Source organism: Pseudomyrmex gracilis, unplaced genomic scaffold (genome assembly GCF_002006095.1).
Source record: "Pseudomyrmex gracilis isolate BER0280 unplaced genomic scaffold, ASM200609v1 scaffold_118, whole genome shotgun sequence".
Classification (NCBI taxonomy): Eukaryota; Metazoa; Arthropoda; class Insecta; order Hymenoptera; family Formicidae; genus Pseudomyrmex; species Pseudomyrmex gracilis.
The window spans coordinates 355168-371463 of NW_018020702.1; the positions used below are offsets into that span (position 1 = coordinate 355168).

At 31.9% G+C, this 16296-nt stretch overlaps 2 protein-coding genes across 4 annotated transcripts; both read left to right on the forward strand.

Annotated features, from left to right (window-relative positions):
• The first annotated feature begins 938 nt into the window (after window positions 1–938).
• Window positions 939–4978, forward strand: LOC109856418. 2 transcript variants are annotated; one of them, XR_002250391.1, is made up of 6 exons: window positions 939–1117; window positions 1290–1486; window positions 2681–2841; window positions 3071–3278; window positions 3481–3613; window positions 3751–4978. XR_002250391.1 is itself a non-coding variant. In XM_020431682.1 (5 exons), exons 1-4 carry the CDS (start codon window positions 1051–1053, stop codon window positions 3270–3272), a joined length of 627 nt encoding a protein of 208 aa, XP_020287271.1. In that variant the 5' UTR covers window positions 939–1050; the 3' UTR covers window positions 3273–3278; window positions 3481–3662. The 2 variants fall into 2 exon arrangements, 1 of the variants encoding a protein (XP_020287271.1); XM_020431682.1 differs by lacking the exon at window positions 3751–4978 and having other exon boundaries at window positions 3481–3662.
• A 7958-nt stretch (window positions 4979–12936) lies between these two features.
• LOC109856421 lies at window positions 12937–14981 on the forward strand. Of its 2 annotated transcripts, none has more exons than XM_020431686.1 (4): window positions 12937–13093; window positions 13264–13460; window positions 13725–13888; window positions 14660–14981. In XM_020431686.1, exons 1-4 carry the CDS (start codon window positions 13018–13020, stop codon window positions 14910–14912), a joined length of 690 nt encoding a protein of 229 aa, XP_020287275.1. In that variant the 5' UTR covers window positions 12937–13017; the 3' UTR covers window positions 14913–14981. The 2 variants fall into 2 exon arrangements, with proteins under 2 accessions (XP_020287275.1, XP_020287276.1); XM_020431687.1 differs by having other exon boundaries at window positions 13725–13794.
• Window positions 14982–16296: the final 1315 nt, after the last annotated feature.

The window sequence follows — 16296 nt, forward strand, 5'->3', positions numbered from 1 at the left end:
CTCCTAGATCTAAAAAGTATACAAAAAGTACAATTTATTTTTATTTATATTAGAAAAAAAAAGATAGACTGTGAATTAGTACAGCCAGTGCAGGGAAATAAAATAAACCTAATGTGTCTCAACTGAAATGCGCCTACAGGCCAAAAGATGTCGATTCGATCGTCCATTGACTTGTTCCTTTCTGAGGTATGTTCCAAAAGTGTTGGTAACCAAAACCTATAGTACACGTGATGTTAAATGTAGCATTGTAGTAATCAAGGATTTTTGAACATATCCTTGCTAATGCGTGATCGTAGCTCTGGCTTCGAACTAGTTGTCGCATCTTCTAAAAATTTCTAATTATACATACATGTAGAACATATAGATCGAATGTCATCAGTATCAGAACTAATTGACTTATCACAATTGATCGATTGATCAAACTGGCCATTGTGATTTTGCGACAACAGTTACTAAACCGAAATAACGTTGTCGTGTAAACGTAATCTACATTTTCAGCACAATTTTCAGTCTGATTCTTATATGGGCTGTGCCTTAGCTACACTTTCCATAGCTGACGCGTAATAATAAATAAAGAAAACGAAAAGATAGGAATTTAGTTTTTGTTATTTAATTCGTATTCTCTTTAAACATAAAAGTATATTCACTCTTAATTTCAACTGTATTTTTGATATATAGAAATATCAAGAAGCACATAAAAAACAGCACGCATTCTCTTCGTGCGACCGTCGTAACCAATGAGCTTCGAGATTTCTGTTAGAAAAAACTTTTATAGGAAAAAAAGAAGAGATGTGATTCGTTATGCGGTACGCATCACAGGAAAACTACGTGCTCTACGAGATCACAGCCTAAGAAGAAAATATTAGGGGAAGTTCACCGCAACGAAATGTTAGTACGCTATTGGCTGACGTTATACAAAGACGTTGGAGACGTATAAAATCGTTACATAGTCATGGTTTTCTATCAGTCGTTCGAAAGTGTTTTGTACGTGTGCGCATTTTCATAAACGGTGTTGTGCTACAAAAAGAAAACGAAGAACTTCGAAAGAAAATGGATCTTGAAGCAAGACGTCCACAGAAAGAGGATGAAACAGAAATGGATCAAATTACAGAAAGTGGTAGATATACTTTTTTTAACATGTTGTTCCTTGTTTACTTCTCAAATCTGTAGTTTTTCTTCCGCTTTTAATTTGTGCACGGTTGACTTACCAGTGCACAAAATGGAAGCAGAAGAAACTACAGATTCGGAAGCAAAACTAGAGAAACATGGTTAAAACAAGTATACCTTAGATGAAGAACAAAATACTTTGGACGAGTACATTGCCCGAGGTAGTATACGAATGGAAAATCAAGATGAGTATTTTGATGAAGATTTCGAGGAACGTGCAAATGTGTGGCGCTATTCCGTTGCAAATATAGAAGCCAACCAAAGATTTTGTGCCCTGTTTACGGATTTGGTTAAGAAGTATCTAAGACCTGTGAAGAGGGTAAAGTATATACATATTATACTTTTTTTATAACACAACGATATCTAGATATATTAAACAATATATTCTAAATGCAAGTAAACTACATGTGTGTTTGTGTTTGTGTGTGTGCGCTCTCGCACGTGTGTATAAACAAGATATTATACTGTGTTAACTATTTGAGTGTTGTTGTCGAAAGTATAATTAATGTCTGCCGACTGTATCTTTTACGGCCGAGAGTCGATTTTCATCGACGAACGCCATTTTAACTGTGTACGGCAATAGGCCTTAATCCTCGGGGAACACACCTATTTTTTCAATCAAGAAGAACAATTTGGGTCAATTTGACCTTGTCTACTTTTTGAGATGCTACCATTTAAAATGCACTTATCCGAGTGGCTTGAAAAAATTTTTGGATATATTTTGAACAGTTTGGAATATGCCTATATAGTTTTATAGTGTCGTTAACATTATTAACATTGTAAAAAATATGTTATAAAAAAGCGAAATTGAAGCAAAATAATTTGATCAAAGTCGACGAACAGGGTCAAATTGACCCAGTGTGTTCTCCGAGGGTTAAGGACGTTCTCCGACTACAGTGGTTAGCAACCTAAATACAGTGATTAGCAACCTAAAATATCTCTTCTCATGAGTAAGGTTGTACAGCTGTAACAAAGTTAAGTTGAGCTATTCAGCACTGCTAAGACCCGCTAATTACTCTACGCAGAAGTTCAAAAATAGCTGCAGTACACAGCGCACATAAACCTAGCAAAACAAAAAAAACCAAAAAAGAGCTATAGTGTGAAAATAAGGGTTGCTTGCCATATTATTCAAAATCGTATTCTAATTAAGACACTCTCCGTTACCACATACTTGTTTTTTAAAAAAATCCTACAAACATTGTCGTCAGTAACTTTAAAACCCCACTTCGCAAAGGCTTAGCATAGGAAATCCATGTTAAAAATTGAAACTTAAATCTTCCATATTTTGGAATTTAACATTGCTATCCTTATTATCCAAAAAGGCTACGTATAAATAAGATCATAAACTATGTATATTGCAAATTTTAAGAAAATCCTAAGAAAATCAATAATTCGGAGAACATCCTTAAGATACGCTATGTGCGCTGTACGACAAAGATTAAAATTGTTCATATAATACTATGATGTAACAAAATTTGTAATATTCTATTATTATTTAGTCTGTTTTTTTTAGAAAAATGCAAGAAAACCTTTAGAAAAAGATATACTAACGACAATAGTACTTGACCAGCTTCAATTATTAGGATTAATATATAAGGAACCTGTAGAAGGTGACCCTGAAAAGTTCATTGTTTTCACATGCAACTCTGAGAAGAAGTCTGAAATAGAGAAAAAGTAAGAGAATATATCCAGATAGTACATAAAACACTATTTATATTTATCTTATATATAGTAAGTAATATAATAATTATGTATTTAATAATTTATATTTTAAAATGTAGATATTTATTAATTTGTATTATTTATATACTTAAGTATTTATATTGTAAAAAGTATATATTTTGTTATGTATATTTGATTCTACATTTTACATACATCACTTTTTTGAACTACTTGTATTTAGATATAGTAGTATGTCTAAAGAAGAAAAACTACATAAACAAGAGGAGTTAGAAAAATTTGAGGACAACAGTTACTCAGTCTCACGTCCACTGTCACATAATCGCAAACTACGCGACTATAAGATAGATAATCTTAAATCTGAAACTGATGAGACATCAGAATGTGACATAAGTGCAAAACCATCCACCAGTTTCACCGAATAAAAGAAGGTAGATAATCGCAATATTTTCTTATATTTCTAAAGTTCTGTATCTATATTGTTTCTATTTAATCTAATATTTTTTGAGTAGTATATATAAGATACTTTTGTATCTTATATATAATATAATAACAGTTATATAAAATTCAAAGTATTTTTCCTTACAAAAAATCAATATCTATTTAGTTCTATTTTGTGTTTTTTATCCGTAGGTACCATTAAGCTTGGAATTATATTTACCTTCCACCCTGATAAGAAGCTTCCCACTGCTCAAAAGTTTTATAGAGTCACTGAACGATGATAAAGTTATCTGTATAAAACATTTTGCGCACGTACTTCTTGAAGGTATTTTCGGAAATTCGCAAACTATGAGAAAAAATAAAAAAATTGAAAACAGAAATGACAATGTGTCAATCATTTTTTGTAAGTCAAATTTTAAATATACGCGCATGTGCAAATAAAATGTCTAATGTGTTTTATAGATCTTAAATATCAACACCAGAAACATTAACAACACAAAAACCAACATCACACAAATCAACACCACAAACACCAATACAAAAAAAAAAACACAAGAAACTTGACACAACCTCTACAGAAACTTCTATTGTCACTGACGTCAAAAGATGCTCATCAGATAGTGACATTATTGATACAACTTTATGTAAAAGCATTAATGTTTCTACTTGTACAGAAAAGTGAACCATATCGTGCCCGAGATCGAAGGAGAATGGCGCGCGGTAGTAGAGTTAGCCAGAGAAGGTATTTCCGAGAAATACTTGACACGGTACGATATGATGCACTCCTCTGTACGTATGCGGTTTTACGTAGGGTAAGTCGGGGAGAGATAGACCACTTTTTTTTTAAAGTTGAATTACGTAATAAATAATAGAACAAATAAAACATCATTCATGTATGATTTACTACATGTGTTGAACTTATGATTATAATAGGTAATGAAGCAAAGAACATTATACTTTTTTAAAAAATTGAAATATGAAAAAGTATAACAATGGTTTATCTATTTTTATCCCCTTGGGTGAGTTGGACTACTCTATAGAAAATAGATGGATCTCTACAAAAATTTACATTTTTTTAACAAAAACACATTATTACACTTAATTTTAGATATACTTTACATTGTGTAACAAATACGCACTGTTATTCTTAGTTGCATTTTATAATTTTCTTCTACTCATTTCTTCCCTTTAAATAAAATCTTTAATTGTTCTTCGGCCCACTTGCCTATTTCCAAGGCATATTTGCAGTTATAAGTTATCTTGGCAGACTGAAAAAACCGATAAAACAACAGTGCAGTTTTTTACACAAGAAAGTATTTGACAATTTGTACATATGAAATCTTTAAAAATGTTTCAAATTGATAGAATATGTCGAGAAACGTAAGAAAATATGTATCCATTTGATCGTTTCACAAACAAAGATTGATGAGCTAGAATTTTTCACACCTACTTGAAATTAAAAATACAAAATACTAATCTGTTATACAAATGCGATTCAAATAAATACTCTCCTGCTTTTTTTTGTAAGTACGCACTTAGAAATACACTCATAAATACACGCTGCCATCTAACAAATAGTTGAGGAAATATGCATGTGGTCCATCTCCCTCTGACCAGGCGCGTTTTTAAGACTGGTAAAACTTCGGTGCAAGGACAAAGATGAGAGGGCCCTTTAATTAATAATAATAATAATAATAATAATAATAGTAATAATAATAATTATTATTATCATTATTATTATTATTGTTATTATTATTTATTAAAGGCAATTGGACAAAAGTTTTTAATGATTTTTTATTTGTATGCAAATTTAGAAACNAACACCTCTTTGAACTTTAACCGACATAAATTTGTTTGCAACATCTTCCAAATTTAAATTAATCAAAACATTTTTTTCAATTGATAATAAAGTTAGATCAGATGTTCTTTCCTGTGTCATGGTACTTNTTAAATAACTTTTAAGTCTNCTTAATACANTAAATGATNTTTCGNCANTCNCAACTCCGATAGGTAATGTTATGAATATTATAAATTTATAAATGTTTATCATGCACCGAGGGCCCGCAGATCCCGGGGGTTACGTCGCATCGATTATGCTTGCTTACCGCTTATCTTTCTCACTTCTCGCGATTACTACAAAAACACTATCGCATAAAATGATTGAAACTCTTATTAAAGTATTTTCAATTGTCAAAATATTGTTTTTTTACAGAAAAATATCTTGCCAAATATAATAGCATGAAACAAATGCTATTTATCAGAGGCAAAGAGTACACGTGTTTAATTTTATAATTGAAAACTTGATAGACATTTGTGACTTAGTTAATGTAGAAACATAATAATCAAAAATAAAAAAAGTAGAAAGAATTTAACTTAGCATATAACTTGATTAAGAACTCGAGAATTAGCATATAATTTATTAAGAACACAATTTTGTTTGTTTGACAAATTATTATTTATAAACAATGTATTTATGTACAATACTTAACAATACTATATTATAAATACATATATGTATATATATATGTATAAATATTTTTTGTAAGATAATTATCCACTTATAATAATTTGATAAGATTATTTGATAATTTGATAATTTATACAGTCTCCAAAAGCAATAAATAATATCTCATATATTTAATTGTATAATACATAATATAATATAATATAATATAATTATATAATACTATATATTATATATTTAATAAATTATAAATTCTATATTTATTCTTTTTGAAAACTATATTAATGATTTGAAAAACTTATTATACTTGGATAATTATCTTACAAATATATTGTTGATCTAGATTCTGCACAATAAATGCAATGTGTCAATATCGAAACGAGATAATTCAAACTCAACTATACCTTTAGCTTAGATATGACAAAAATGCATTCTGTTATTAAACGTACTGACAATCGGTAACGTATATGGGGACAAAACTCGATTTGAATAAATTTAACTCAAAATTTTGTATAATATGTTAAATTTATTAGTTTGATTATTTTTATACGTAATATTTTTGACAAAAATTTGATTCTGTCCTGAAAAGGAGAAAGCTCGGAGTTGTTTCATCCTAGCTATCAAGTGACTGATCATCAACGATCGAAAAAGAACGCGAAACATAGAAGAGCTATTTCATGTTCTCTTTTCGCGATTATTTACCGGTTTCAGTACACTTAATAACGGAAGGCACTTTTGTCACATCTAAACTAGAGAAATTGTCGAGTTTGCAAGTTTTCTATATCTCTAAATAAAATGAATTAAAGAAGGATGATCTCCGGTTCCTTGACGGTTAATCCAACTAATAAATGTTGTGAAAACGGCCGATGTGAACCAACTGCAAGATGATTTGCATTAATAATATTGAATACTTAAACAAAACGTTCCGATTTTACTTTAAGTCCAAACTGAGTTCTTAACCAACTCTAAAGATATTGACGTATTATTTATCTTAGTTTTTGACATTTATTAACATCATACAAATTTTATATAGTATTGTGATCTTTGTTGTTTTCAGAATTTATACTGTTGTCCAAAAATTCACACCTAAAAGGACTTAGAATAAAGTCAAAACGTTTTGTTTAAGTATTCAATATTATTAATGCAAAACATCCTGCAATTGGTTCACATCAGCCATTTTCACAACATTTATATATATCGTTTTGATATTAACACATGTGCTTTTTATCGTGCAAAATTTAAATCAACAATACATATGTGCGATACTTATGCAATAGTAATTTTGACAAATTATTTATACAGTCTCCATAAGCAATAAATATATAATTACCTCTTGCAAAAGGAAGAGATAATTACAACTTGCAAATTCGACAATTCTTTTAGCTTAGATGTGACAAAGGTGCGTATATATATATAATATATACATATATAATACATTATATTATATTATATTATATTCTATATTATACAACTAAATAGATAATATAATATTTACTGCTTTTGCAGACTGTATGAATACTTTATTAAATTATTATAATTGAATAATTATCTTAAAAATATATTTATATATATTATGTATTGTTACTATATTATTGTTAAGTATTGTACATATACATTGTTTATAACTAATAATTTATAACTTGTCAAACAATCAAGATTGTGTTCTTAATAAATTATATGCTAATTCTTGTGTTCCTAATAAATTATATGCTAAGTAAAATTCTTTCTTGTGTTATTTGATATTAGATACTAATAGTTGATTTCTTCTACTGCTTTTTTAATTTCGATTATTATGTCTCTACATGCACTGTCTAAGTCACGAATGTCTATCAAGTTTTCAATTATAAAACTAAACACGTATACTCTTTCTTCTGATAAATAGCATTTGTATTATGCTATCATATTCGGCGAGATATTTTTCAGTAAAATCAATATTGAAAATACTTTAATTAAAAGTCTCAATCATTTTATGCGATAGTGTTTTTGTAATCGCTAGAAGTAAGGAAGATGAGCATCAAGCAAACATAACCGATACAACGTACAACATTGTCGTCAAATTACCGCGCACAATAATATTTTGTTTAAAAAACCGAGCTCAGTGAGTTGCAACGTGCGTATAAAAAATCGGCATACGCCTAAGATAATTCTCAGTTGACTACCAAGCATCGCTTTTTCTTAATTGTTCTCTCAATTTCCAAGAAACTTCCAACACGGCTTGACTGCCGGGCAAAAAAACGACGGACGAACAAGAAAGAGAACACAGAACAGAAAAGAGAGAAAACGCGAAATATCCAGAAACACATCGAGACGAAGCCTTTCTTTACACAACATGGGCTCATCGTTCTTGCACTCCATCCAATCTTTGGCAAACGGGGTACATGTATTGTTGGGCAACTAATTGTGTTCCAAAAAAATTTTATCATTGACGTTACTCGTCACTGCTCCATGAGTGACGTGTGGCAGAAGATAATTGACAAAGAAGAGAGAGAGAAAAAAAGAGAATAACTTCAAAAAGTACAAAACGCTCAAGAGTAGATTCAAAGTCCCGCCAAAATGGCGAACCGATGGCTCTTATATATGTAATACTCCTATACTGCTAGCGAAGGCGAAACGCTGGCTAAAACATTACGGGATAGACATATACGACTTCGCGTAAGACTTTCTCACTTCTCTCTCACTTTCTCGGCGCGTTTATTGCACAGATACGTGGTTAGCAATATAGAAGGATTACATATATGATGGATCCTTACTTTGTGTATTAAAGATATTATGACTAACTAGCGCAACTATAACAATTATATAAATCACGATTCTAAACGATTTAAAAACTACTGCTCTTCATGATATATTACAGATTATGTTACACAAGGATTGAATAATTTTTTCAAATACAGCCCGCGAAACTAGTAGCCCGGTAATTACCTTAAACTGTATTTACGAGATATAGAAATTTCAAGAAGCGAATCACAAAACAGCACGCATTCACCTCGTGTCACCGCTGTAATCAATGAGCTTCAATATTTTAAACTTTCACATGAAAAAGAACGAGATGTGATTACTTACGCGTAAACTACGTGCTCTACGAAATCGCACCCTAAGAAGAAATTACTGGAGGAAGTACAACGCAGCGAAACGTAGCAGCACGCTATTGGTTTCATAGGAAGACGTTAAACAGTTAAAAACATAAAAAATCGTTATACAGTCCTTTTCCAGTCGTTGAAAAGTACTTCGTACGTTTGCGCAATTTCAAAAGCGGTGTTGGGCTACAAAGAAAAGAAAGAACTTGATCTTGAAAAATGGATCCTGTAGAAAAACATTCAGAAGAAGAAGATAAAACTACTGCTACAGAAATAAATCAGGTTACAAACAGTGGTAGGTATACTTTTTTTAACATGTTGTTCCTTGTTTACTTCCAAATCTGTAGTTTTTCTTCTGCTTTCAATTCGTGCACGGTTGACTTAACAGTGCATACAATGAAACCAGAAGAAACTACAGATTCGAAAGCAAAACTAGACAAACATGGTTAAAACAAGCATACCTTAAATGAAGAACTAAATGCTTTGAACAAGCACATTACCGAAGCTATTATACGAGAGGAATATCAAGATGAGTATTTTGATGAAGATTACGAGGAACGTACAAATATGTGGCGCTATGACGTTGCAACTGACGAAGCCAACCGAAGATTTTGTGCCCAGTTTACGGATTTGATTGCGAAGTATTCAAAACCTGTAAAGAGGGTAACGTGTATACATATTATATTTTCTTTACACAAATAATATCTAGATGTATTAGACAATATATCTAAATAATATCTTTGAAATGCAAGGAAAATACATGCAAATGTTTGAGTGTGTGTGTGTATACACGTCCTCGCATGTGTGTATAAACGAGATATTATGCTGTGTTAATCATTTGAGTGTTGTTATCGAAAGTATAAATAATGACTGTCGAATGTATCTTCCACAGCCGAATGTCGAGTTTAGTCGACGACTGCTCATTTTACCTGTAAACGGCAAAAGGTCTTAAGATACGCTACGTGGCGCACATGCGCCGTACGACAAAGATTAAAATTGTTAATATACTACTATGATGTAAAGTCTGTAATATTCTATTATTTATTTTGTGTTTTTAGGAAAATTCTAGAAGACCCTTAACAAAAAAAGAAATCTTAACAATAATTATAAAAGAATTGGACTTATTAGGGTTAATACAGTGGGCGTGCCCATTTGTGTCGGGCTCGTGTTCGAGATTGTTTTGACTTTGATCGCCTTGTGGGAGGATGATTAAATTCGAGAGATTACACTCGAATTTAAGTTTTTGGAGTCTCGATCTGTTCGCCAATCAATCGATATACTCGATTACAAGGGACCGGCCCGGAAAAAATTCCTTTAGGTAAATGGGTGAATTCGAACTCGAGAACTCCGAGTCCGCAGCTCCTGCACTCAAGCCGCGAGACCACTGGGCCGGTCCTTGTAAAAGAGTTGGATATGTTACGATAATTACATACGGAACGTGTAGACGGTGATCCCGAAAAATTGATTGTGTACGCATGCAACTCTGAGAAGAAGTCTGAAATATACGAAAAGTAAATCTACTCAAAGTTTACCCTATTTATATTTACCTAATATATAATAATTAATATAAAAATTATATGTTAAGTAATTTATATTATAAAAAGTATATATTTATTAATTTATAGTATTTTTATATTTAAATATTTATATTGCAAACATTATATATTTTATTATTTATATGTTATTCTACATTTTATATAAATCATCACTGTTGTGTAATATTTGTGTTTAGATATACTGCTATGACCAGAGAAGAAAATATTTTGTCAGTAGAAAATACATTAAATAAGAGTTTCGGTCATTTTATGTAATAGTGTTTTTGTAGTAATCGCCAGAAGTGAGGAAGATGAGCGTCAAGCAAGCATAACCGATGCAACGTAAAACATTGTCGTCGAATTATCGGGCATAGTAATATTTTATTTAAAACAAAACAAGCGCAATACCTATGTGAGTATATTACATCTGCATACGCCGAAGATATTTGTAAGGTGATTAACAAGCGCCGTCCGTCATTAATTATTTTCTCAATCACCAAACAAGTCACGAAAAGACTCGATTGCCGTGCAAAAAAGTGACGGACGGACAAGAAAAAAACAAAGATAGCAACGACAAGATAGGGAAAACGCGAATTACCGAGAAACAATCGAGACAAAAACTTTCTTCACACACTTTGAACGCTCCGCCCTTTCACTCTGCCAATCCATTCTCGTTGTATATATATTTTAGAGCAACTACTTTTTCTTCTAGGGAGATGTTTTATGGACGCCTCTCTTCACTGTTCTATCAGCGCACCAACGTTTAACAGTGTACAATTGTCCAAAAATAAAGAGAGAGAGAGAAAAAAAGAGAAAGAGAAAAAGAAAAAAAGAGAAAGAAAAAAAAAGAAAGAATAACTTCAGAAACTACAAGATGCTCAAGAATAGAATAAAAATCCCGCCAAGATGTCGAACTGGGTGCACCTTACTTTGTGTAATAATTTTTAGACTAACTAAGCGGCGCAACTATAACAATTATATAAATCACAATTCTAAACAATTTAAAAACTACTGTTCATCAAGATGTTGCACTCTCACTAACATCAATATCTAAATTAACGTCAAAATAAAGCAACCGTGGCAGTTTAATTAGTCTAGGTAAAAAACCATTACTTAAGAGAGTAGCAGCTTCTAAATCGCCGACATTATCCATATACGATAACGATTAGTCTTAATGGCCATTCGATCGTTTGCTTCTCTATTCGATGTTGAAGTAAACGGATGCGAAAGTGCAAAATGAAACGGACGGCGACTATCGCATGTGTTCACTGTCGTCTATTTATTTAACCATTGTTTACCACGCCGTTTCTAGAAATTTTACATATCGTGTGATATATTAAAAGAAGAACGGAAACTACTAATACTCGATAAAAACTCACAAATATACGTTCATTAAACGATATCACACTCAATAAACAATTATGTATCGTTAGGAGCAATAAATTACTTTGAGAGACAAATAAGCGATAATTATATGTGTTTTATTCTTATACGATATGGCAGCATAAATCCTCAATTGCAAAAACAATATAATTTCTAATTTGCGAGTGTCAAACTTCAAACAGTCGCCGCATCTCCGTGTAGGACGCAATCGTACGTGCAGTAACGGTTACCGATAGTGAAAGAAGTTACTGCACCTATGGCGTGTCGTATCTCTTCAAACAATTAAAGACATCCGACGTCGAAAATAGTAAATATTGAAGAAAGAAATTTTACCATTGACGTCACTCGTCACGGCTCCATGAGTGACGCGTTGCAGCGAATAATTGACAAAGAAGAGAGAGAGAAAAAGAGAATAACTTCTGAAAAAAACGCTCAAGAGTAGATTCAAAGTCCCGCCAAAATAACAAACCGGTGGTTCTTATATATGTAATACTCCTATACTGCTAGCGAAAGCGAAACGCTGGCGAAAATATTACGAGACAGACATATACGACTTCGCGTAAGATTCTCTCACGTCTACAAGTTATGTATTTTGACGCCAATGAGCATGAGCGGGATGAAAATACCTTACACGTATCTTCTAACTCACTTTCTCAGCGCGCTTATTGCACAGATACGTGGTTAGCAATATAGAAGTATTACATATATGATGGACCTTACTTTGTGTATTATATATATTATGACTAAGTAGCGCAACTATAACAATTATATAAATCACGATTCTAAACGATTTAAAAACTACTGCTTTTCATGATATATTACAGATTATATTACACAATGATTGAATAAGTTTTTCAAATACAGCCCGCATACTAATAACCAGGTAATTACCTTAAACTGTATTTACGAGATATAGAAATTTCAAGAAGCAAATCTCAAAACAGCACGCATTCACCTCGTGTCACCGCTGTAACCAATGAGCTTCAATATTTCAAACTTTCACACGAAAAAGAACGAGATGTGGTTGGTTACGCGCAAACTACGTGCTCTACGTAATCGCACCCTAAGAAGAAATTATTGGAGGAAGTACAACGCAGCGAAACGTAGGAGCACGCTATTGGTTTCATAGAAAGACGTTGGACTGTTAAAGACATATATAATCGTTACACAGTCGTGGTCCTCTCTCAGTCGTTGAAAAGTACTTCGTTCGTGTGCGCAATTTCAAAATCGTTGGGCTACTAAAAGAAAAGAAAGAACTTGATCTTGAAAAATGGATTCTGTAGAAAGGAATACAGAAGAAGAAAATGAAACTACTGCTACAGAAGTAAATCAGGTTTTAGACAGTGGTAGGTATACTTTTTTAACATGTTGTTTCTTGTTTACTTCCGAATCTGTAGTTTTTCTTCTGCTTTCAATTCGTACACGGTTGACTTACCAGTGCACGAAATGGAAGCAGAAGAAACTACAGATTCGGAAGCAAAACTAGAGAAACATGGTTAAAACAAGTATACCTTAGATGAACAACAACATACTTTGGACGAGTATATACGCGAAGTTCATGAACGCGACGAATATTCGGATGAAGAGTGTGATGAAGACTATGATGAACTGGCAAACATGTGGCATTACGACGTAGCGACTGGAGAACCATGTCAAAGATTTTCTACTCTGTTGAAGAATTTGGTTACGAAGTATCTAACACCTGTGAAAAGGGTAATGTATATGCATACTATATTTTCTTTACCAAAATAATATCTAATTATAAGAGACAATATAGTCTAAATGCAAGGAAAATACATGCAAATGTGTAAGGATGTGTGTGTGTATACACCAGTATATAAACGAGATATTATGTTGTGTTAATCTTTTGAGTGTTGTTGGCGAAAGTAAAAGAAAATAATTAATGGCTGCCGAATATATTTTCTACGGGCGAGAATTATCTTTAATATTCTATTATTTATGCTGTCTTGTTTTTAGATATATTCGAGTAGACCACTCGAAAAGTCCACACTTATAACGACCATCTTTGAACAACTAAAGTTATTAGGTATGAGTTATTTCGAACCTATAGAAGGTGACCCTGAAAAGTTTGTTGTGTATGTCCCATGCGACTCTGAGAAGAAGACTGAAATAATCAAAACGTAAATCTATCCAAAGATTACAGTATTTCCATTTACTAGATAATATAATTAATACACTGAGAAAAAAATACTATTAACTCAACTAAATGCGTTTAGTTGAGTTTCAGTTTGTTATCTAAAATATCTTGTTTTTTTAATTCAAGCATATGGTAATAAAGATAACAAATTCGTATAAGTTGAATTAACAATAGTGGTAATGAACATATTTAATTCACTAAACCATGAATTGTTTTGTCGAACATAAGTTGTGATAATTTCAAACAAAAGATACTGTTAAAAAAGATGAAATAGGCAATTCTCATTTACTTTAATTAAATATAATCTGAATTTCTTTGTACTAAGTATTTTATCTAATCAAACTGCTTATTTTTATAAGCAGACAAAATATTGTGTTGTCCTATTGTGTTGTACATTCAAAGTTACCTGTATTTAAGCAAATTATAATTTTGTTGAAACAACTAAATTGTCTTTCGGTATAACCTAATTATTATATCTATTGAAACATGATATCTTCTTGCATTAATCAATATTTCATTGACAGCCCGTGACCGCTGCATATAGTTGAATCGAATAGTATTTTGTTATTTCAACAACTTTTTTTTCTCAGTGTATTAACATTATATGTTTAGTAATTTATATTTTTAAAAGTATAAATTTATTAATTTGTATTGGTTATATATTTAATTATTTATAATGTAAACTATATATTTTTTATTATATTTGATTCTACATACATCACTTTTTTAAAATATTTGTGTTTAAATATCGTAGTATGTCTAAAGAGAAAAAACTACAATACCAAGAAACACAAAAAAATGAAGCAAAACCAACAAAAGTATCGACACATACAGAGCATATGGAACCACCACCACAACTGTTGGGAGATTCTTCACCAAAGATACCCCGAGATTTGCCTGCAAAAACATCTTCAAAATACGCTCGAGATACGTCAAGAAAAAGCACTCCGGCAAAATTACCTAGTACAAAATCACCTTCTAAGATTACTTCTAAACCATGGAAATAATATAGAATGTATAACAATTTTTATATAAAAATTATTTTAATTGTATAATATATTTAAGAATTGTTTTATAAATTTTATAGTTTTATGGACTGTATAAAATAATTTGTCAAAAAAACAAGATTGTGTTTCGAAGATATTATATGATATATTTTGTGTTCTTAAGAAATTATATGCAAAGTTAAATGTTTCTTAGTGTGTTTTATTTTCCATTATTATGTTTTTGTATGTACTATTTAATTCGCGAGTGTCTATCAAGTTTTTAATTAAAACTAACTACGAGATGCAATTTTTACTCCGCTACTTTTTTCTCAATCTTGAAAGAATTGCAGAAGTTTCTCTTTACGTTCTGGTGGGACAGATCCAGAAAACTAATCAGTACTACACGCATCTTCAATCTTTACTTATGAAAGTAGTGTAGGCTGTTTTTTGGAACCACGCGCACTTCATCAATCACCCATCAATCCGCGAAAACGATTTCTTCAGATTACACGATCTCTTGCCGATAAATGTGATAGACGTTCGTCGACTAGGAAGCGAATAATTTCGAACCGTGTAAATTGTGCTCGTCAGATGAGACGACTTTATCTCGCTTTTGTCGTGCGTGCGGTATTATGTTATAACGTTAGACTTTCCATGACGTAATTAAACGCACTTTCAGCAGCACGCTCTTCGGCTTAAAAAGTGTTTGACTTATTAACGTGTCAGCCACTCGCTCGGTTACTGTCGCAAAGCAGTTTCATAAACGACAGCGATTAGCCTCGCGATTCGTCTTAATGCCGTGCGTCCGTTCGCTTCTTCTTTCGATGTTGCATTAAGCGGATGCGTAAGTGCGAAATGAAACGGACAGCGATTATCGCATGTGTTCACTGTCGTCTATTTATTTAACCATTGTTTACCACGCCGTTTCTTGAAATTTTACATATCGTGTGATATATTAAAAGAAGAACAAAAACTACTAATACTCGATAAATACTCACAAATATACGTTCATTAAACGATATCACACTCAATAAACAATTATGTATCGTTAGGAGCAATAAATTACTTTGAGAGACAAATAAGCGATAATTATATGTGTTTAATTCTTATACGATAAGGCAGCATAAATCCTCAATTGCAAGAACAATATAATTTCTAATTTGCGAGTGTCAAACTTCAAACAGTCGCCGCATCTCCGTGTAGGATGCAATCGTACGTGGAGTAACGGTTACCGATAGTGAAAGAAGTTACTGCACCTATGGAGTGTCGTATCTCTTCGAACAATTAAGGACATCCGACGTCGGAAATATTAAATATTGGAGAAAGTGTTACAAAACGATAGAAACGCGCCGAAGCTTTTTATATATTTGTAAGAACATGCTAAAGTTAGTGTCAAGTGCAAAAC

Bases quoted from the DNA above. Each gene is read 5' to 3' on its own strand.
- LOC109856418 (XM_020431682.1), top strand. From the start codon at position 1,051: ATGGATCTTGAAGCAAGACGTCCACAGAAAGAGGATGAAACAGAAATG. The intron at 1,118-1,289 runs GTAGATATACTT...AGTATACCTTAG, and splicing joins GGATCAAATTACAGAAAGTG to ATGAAGAACAAAATACTTTG. The intron at 1,487-2,680 runs GTAAAGTATATA...TGTTTTTTTTAG, and splicing joins ATCTAAGACCTGTGAAGAGG to AAAAATGCAAGAAAACCTTT.
- LOC109856421 (XM_020431686.1), top strand. From the start codon at position 13,018: ATGGATTCTGTAGAAAGGAATACAGAAGAAGAAAATGAAACTACTGCT. The intron at 13,461-13,724 runs GTAATGTATATG...TCTTGTTTTTAG, and splicing joins ATCTAACACCTGTGAAAAGG to ATATATTCGAGTAGACCACT. The intron at 13,889-14,659 runs GTAAATCTATCC...TAAATATCGTAG, and splicing joins AAGACTGAAATAATCAAAAC to TATGTCTAAAGAGAAAAAAC.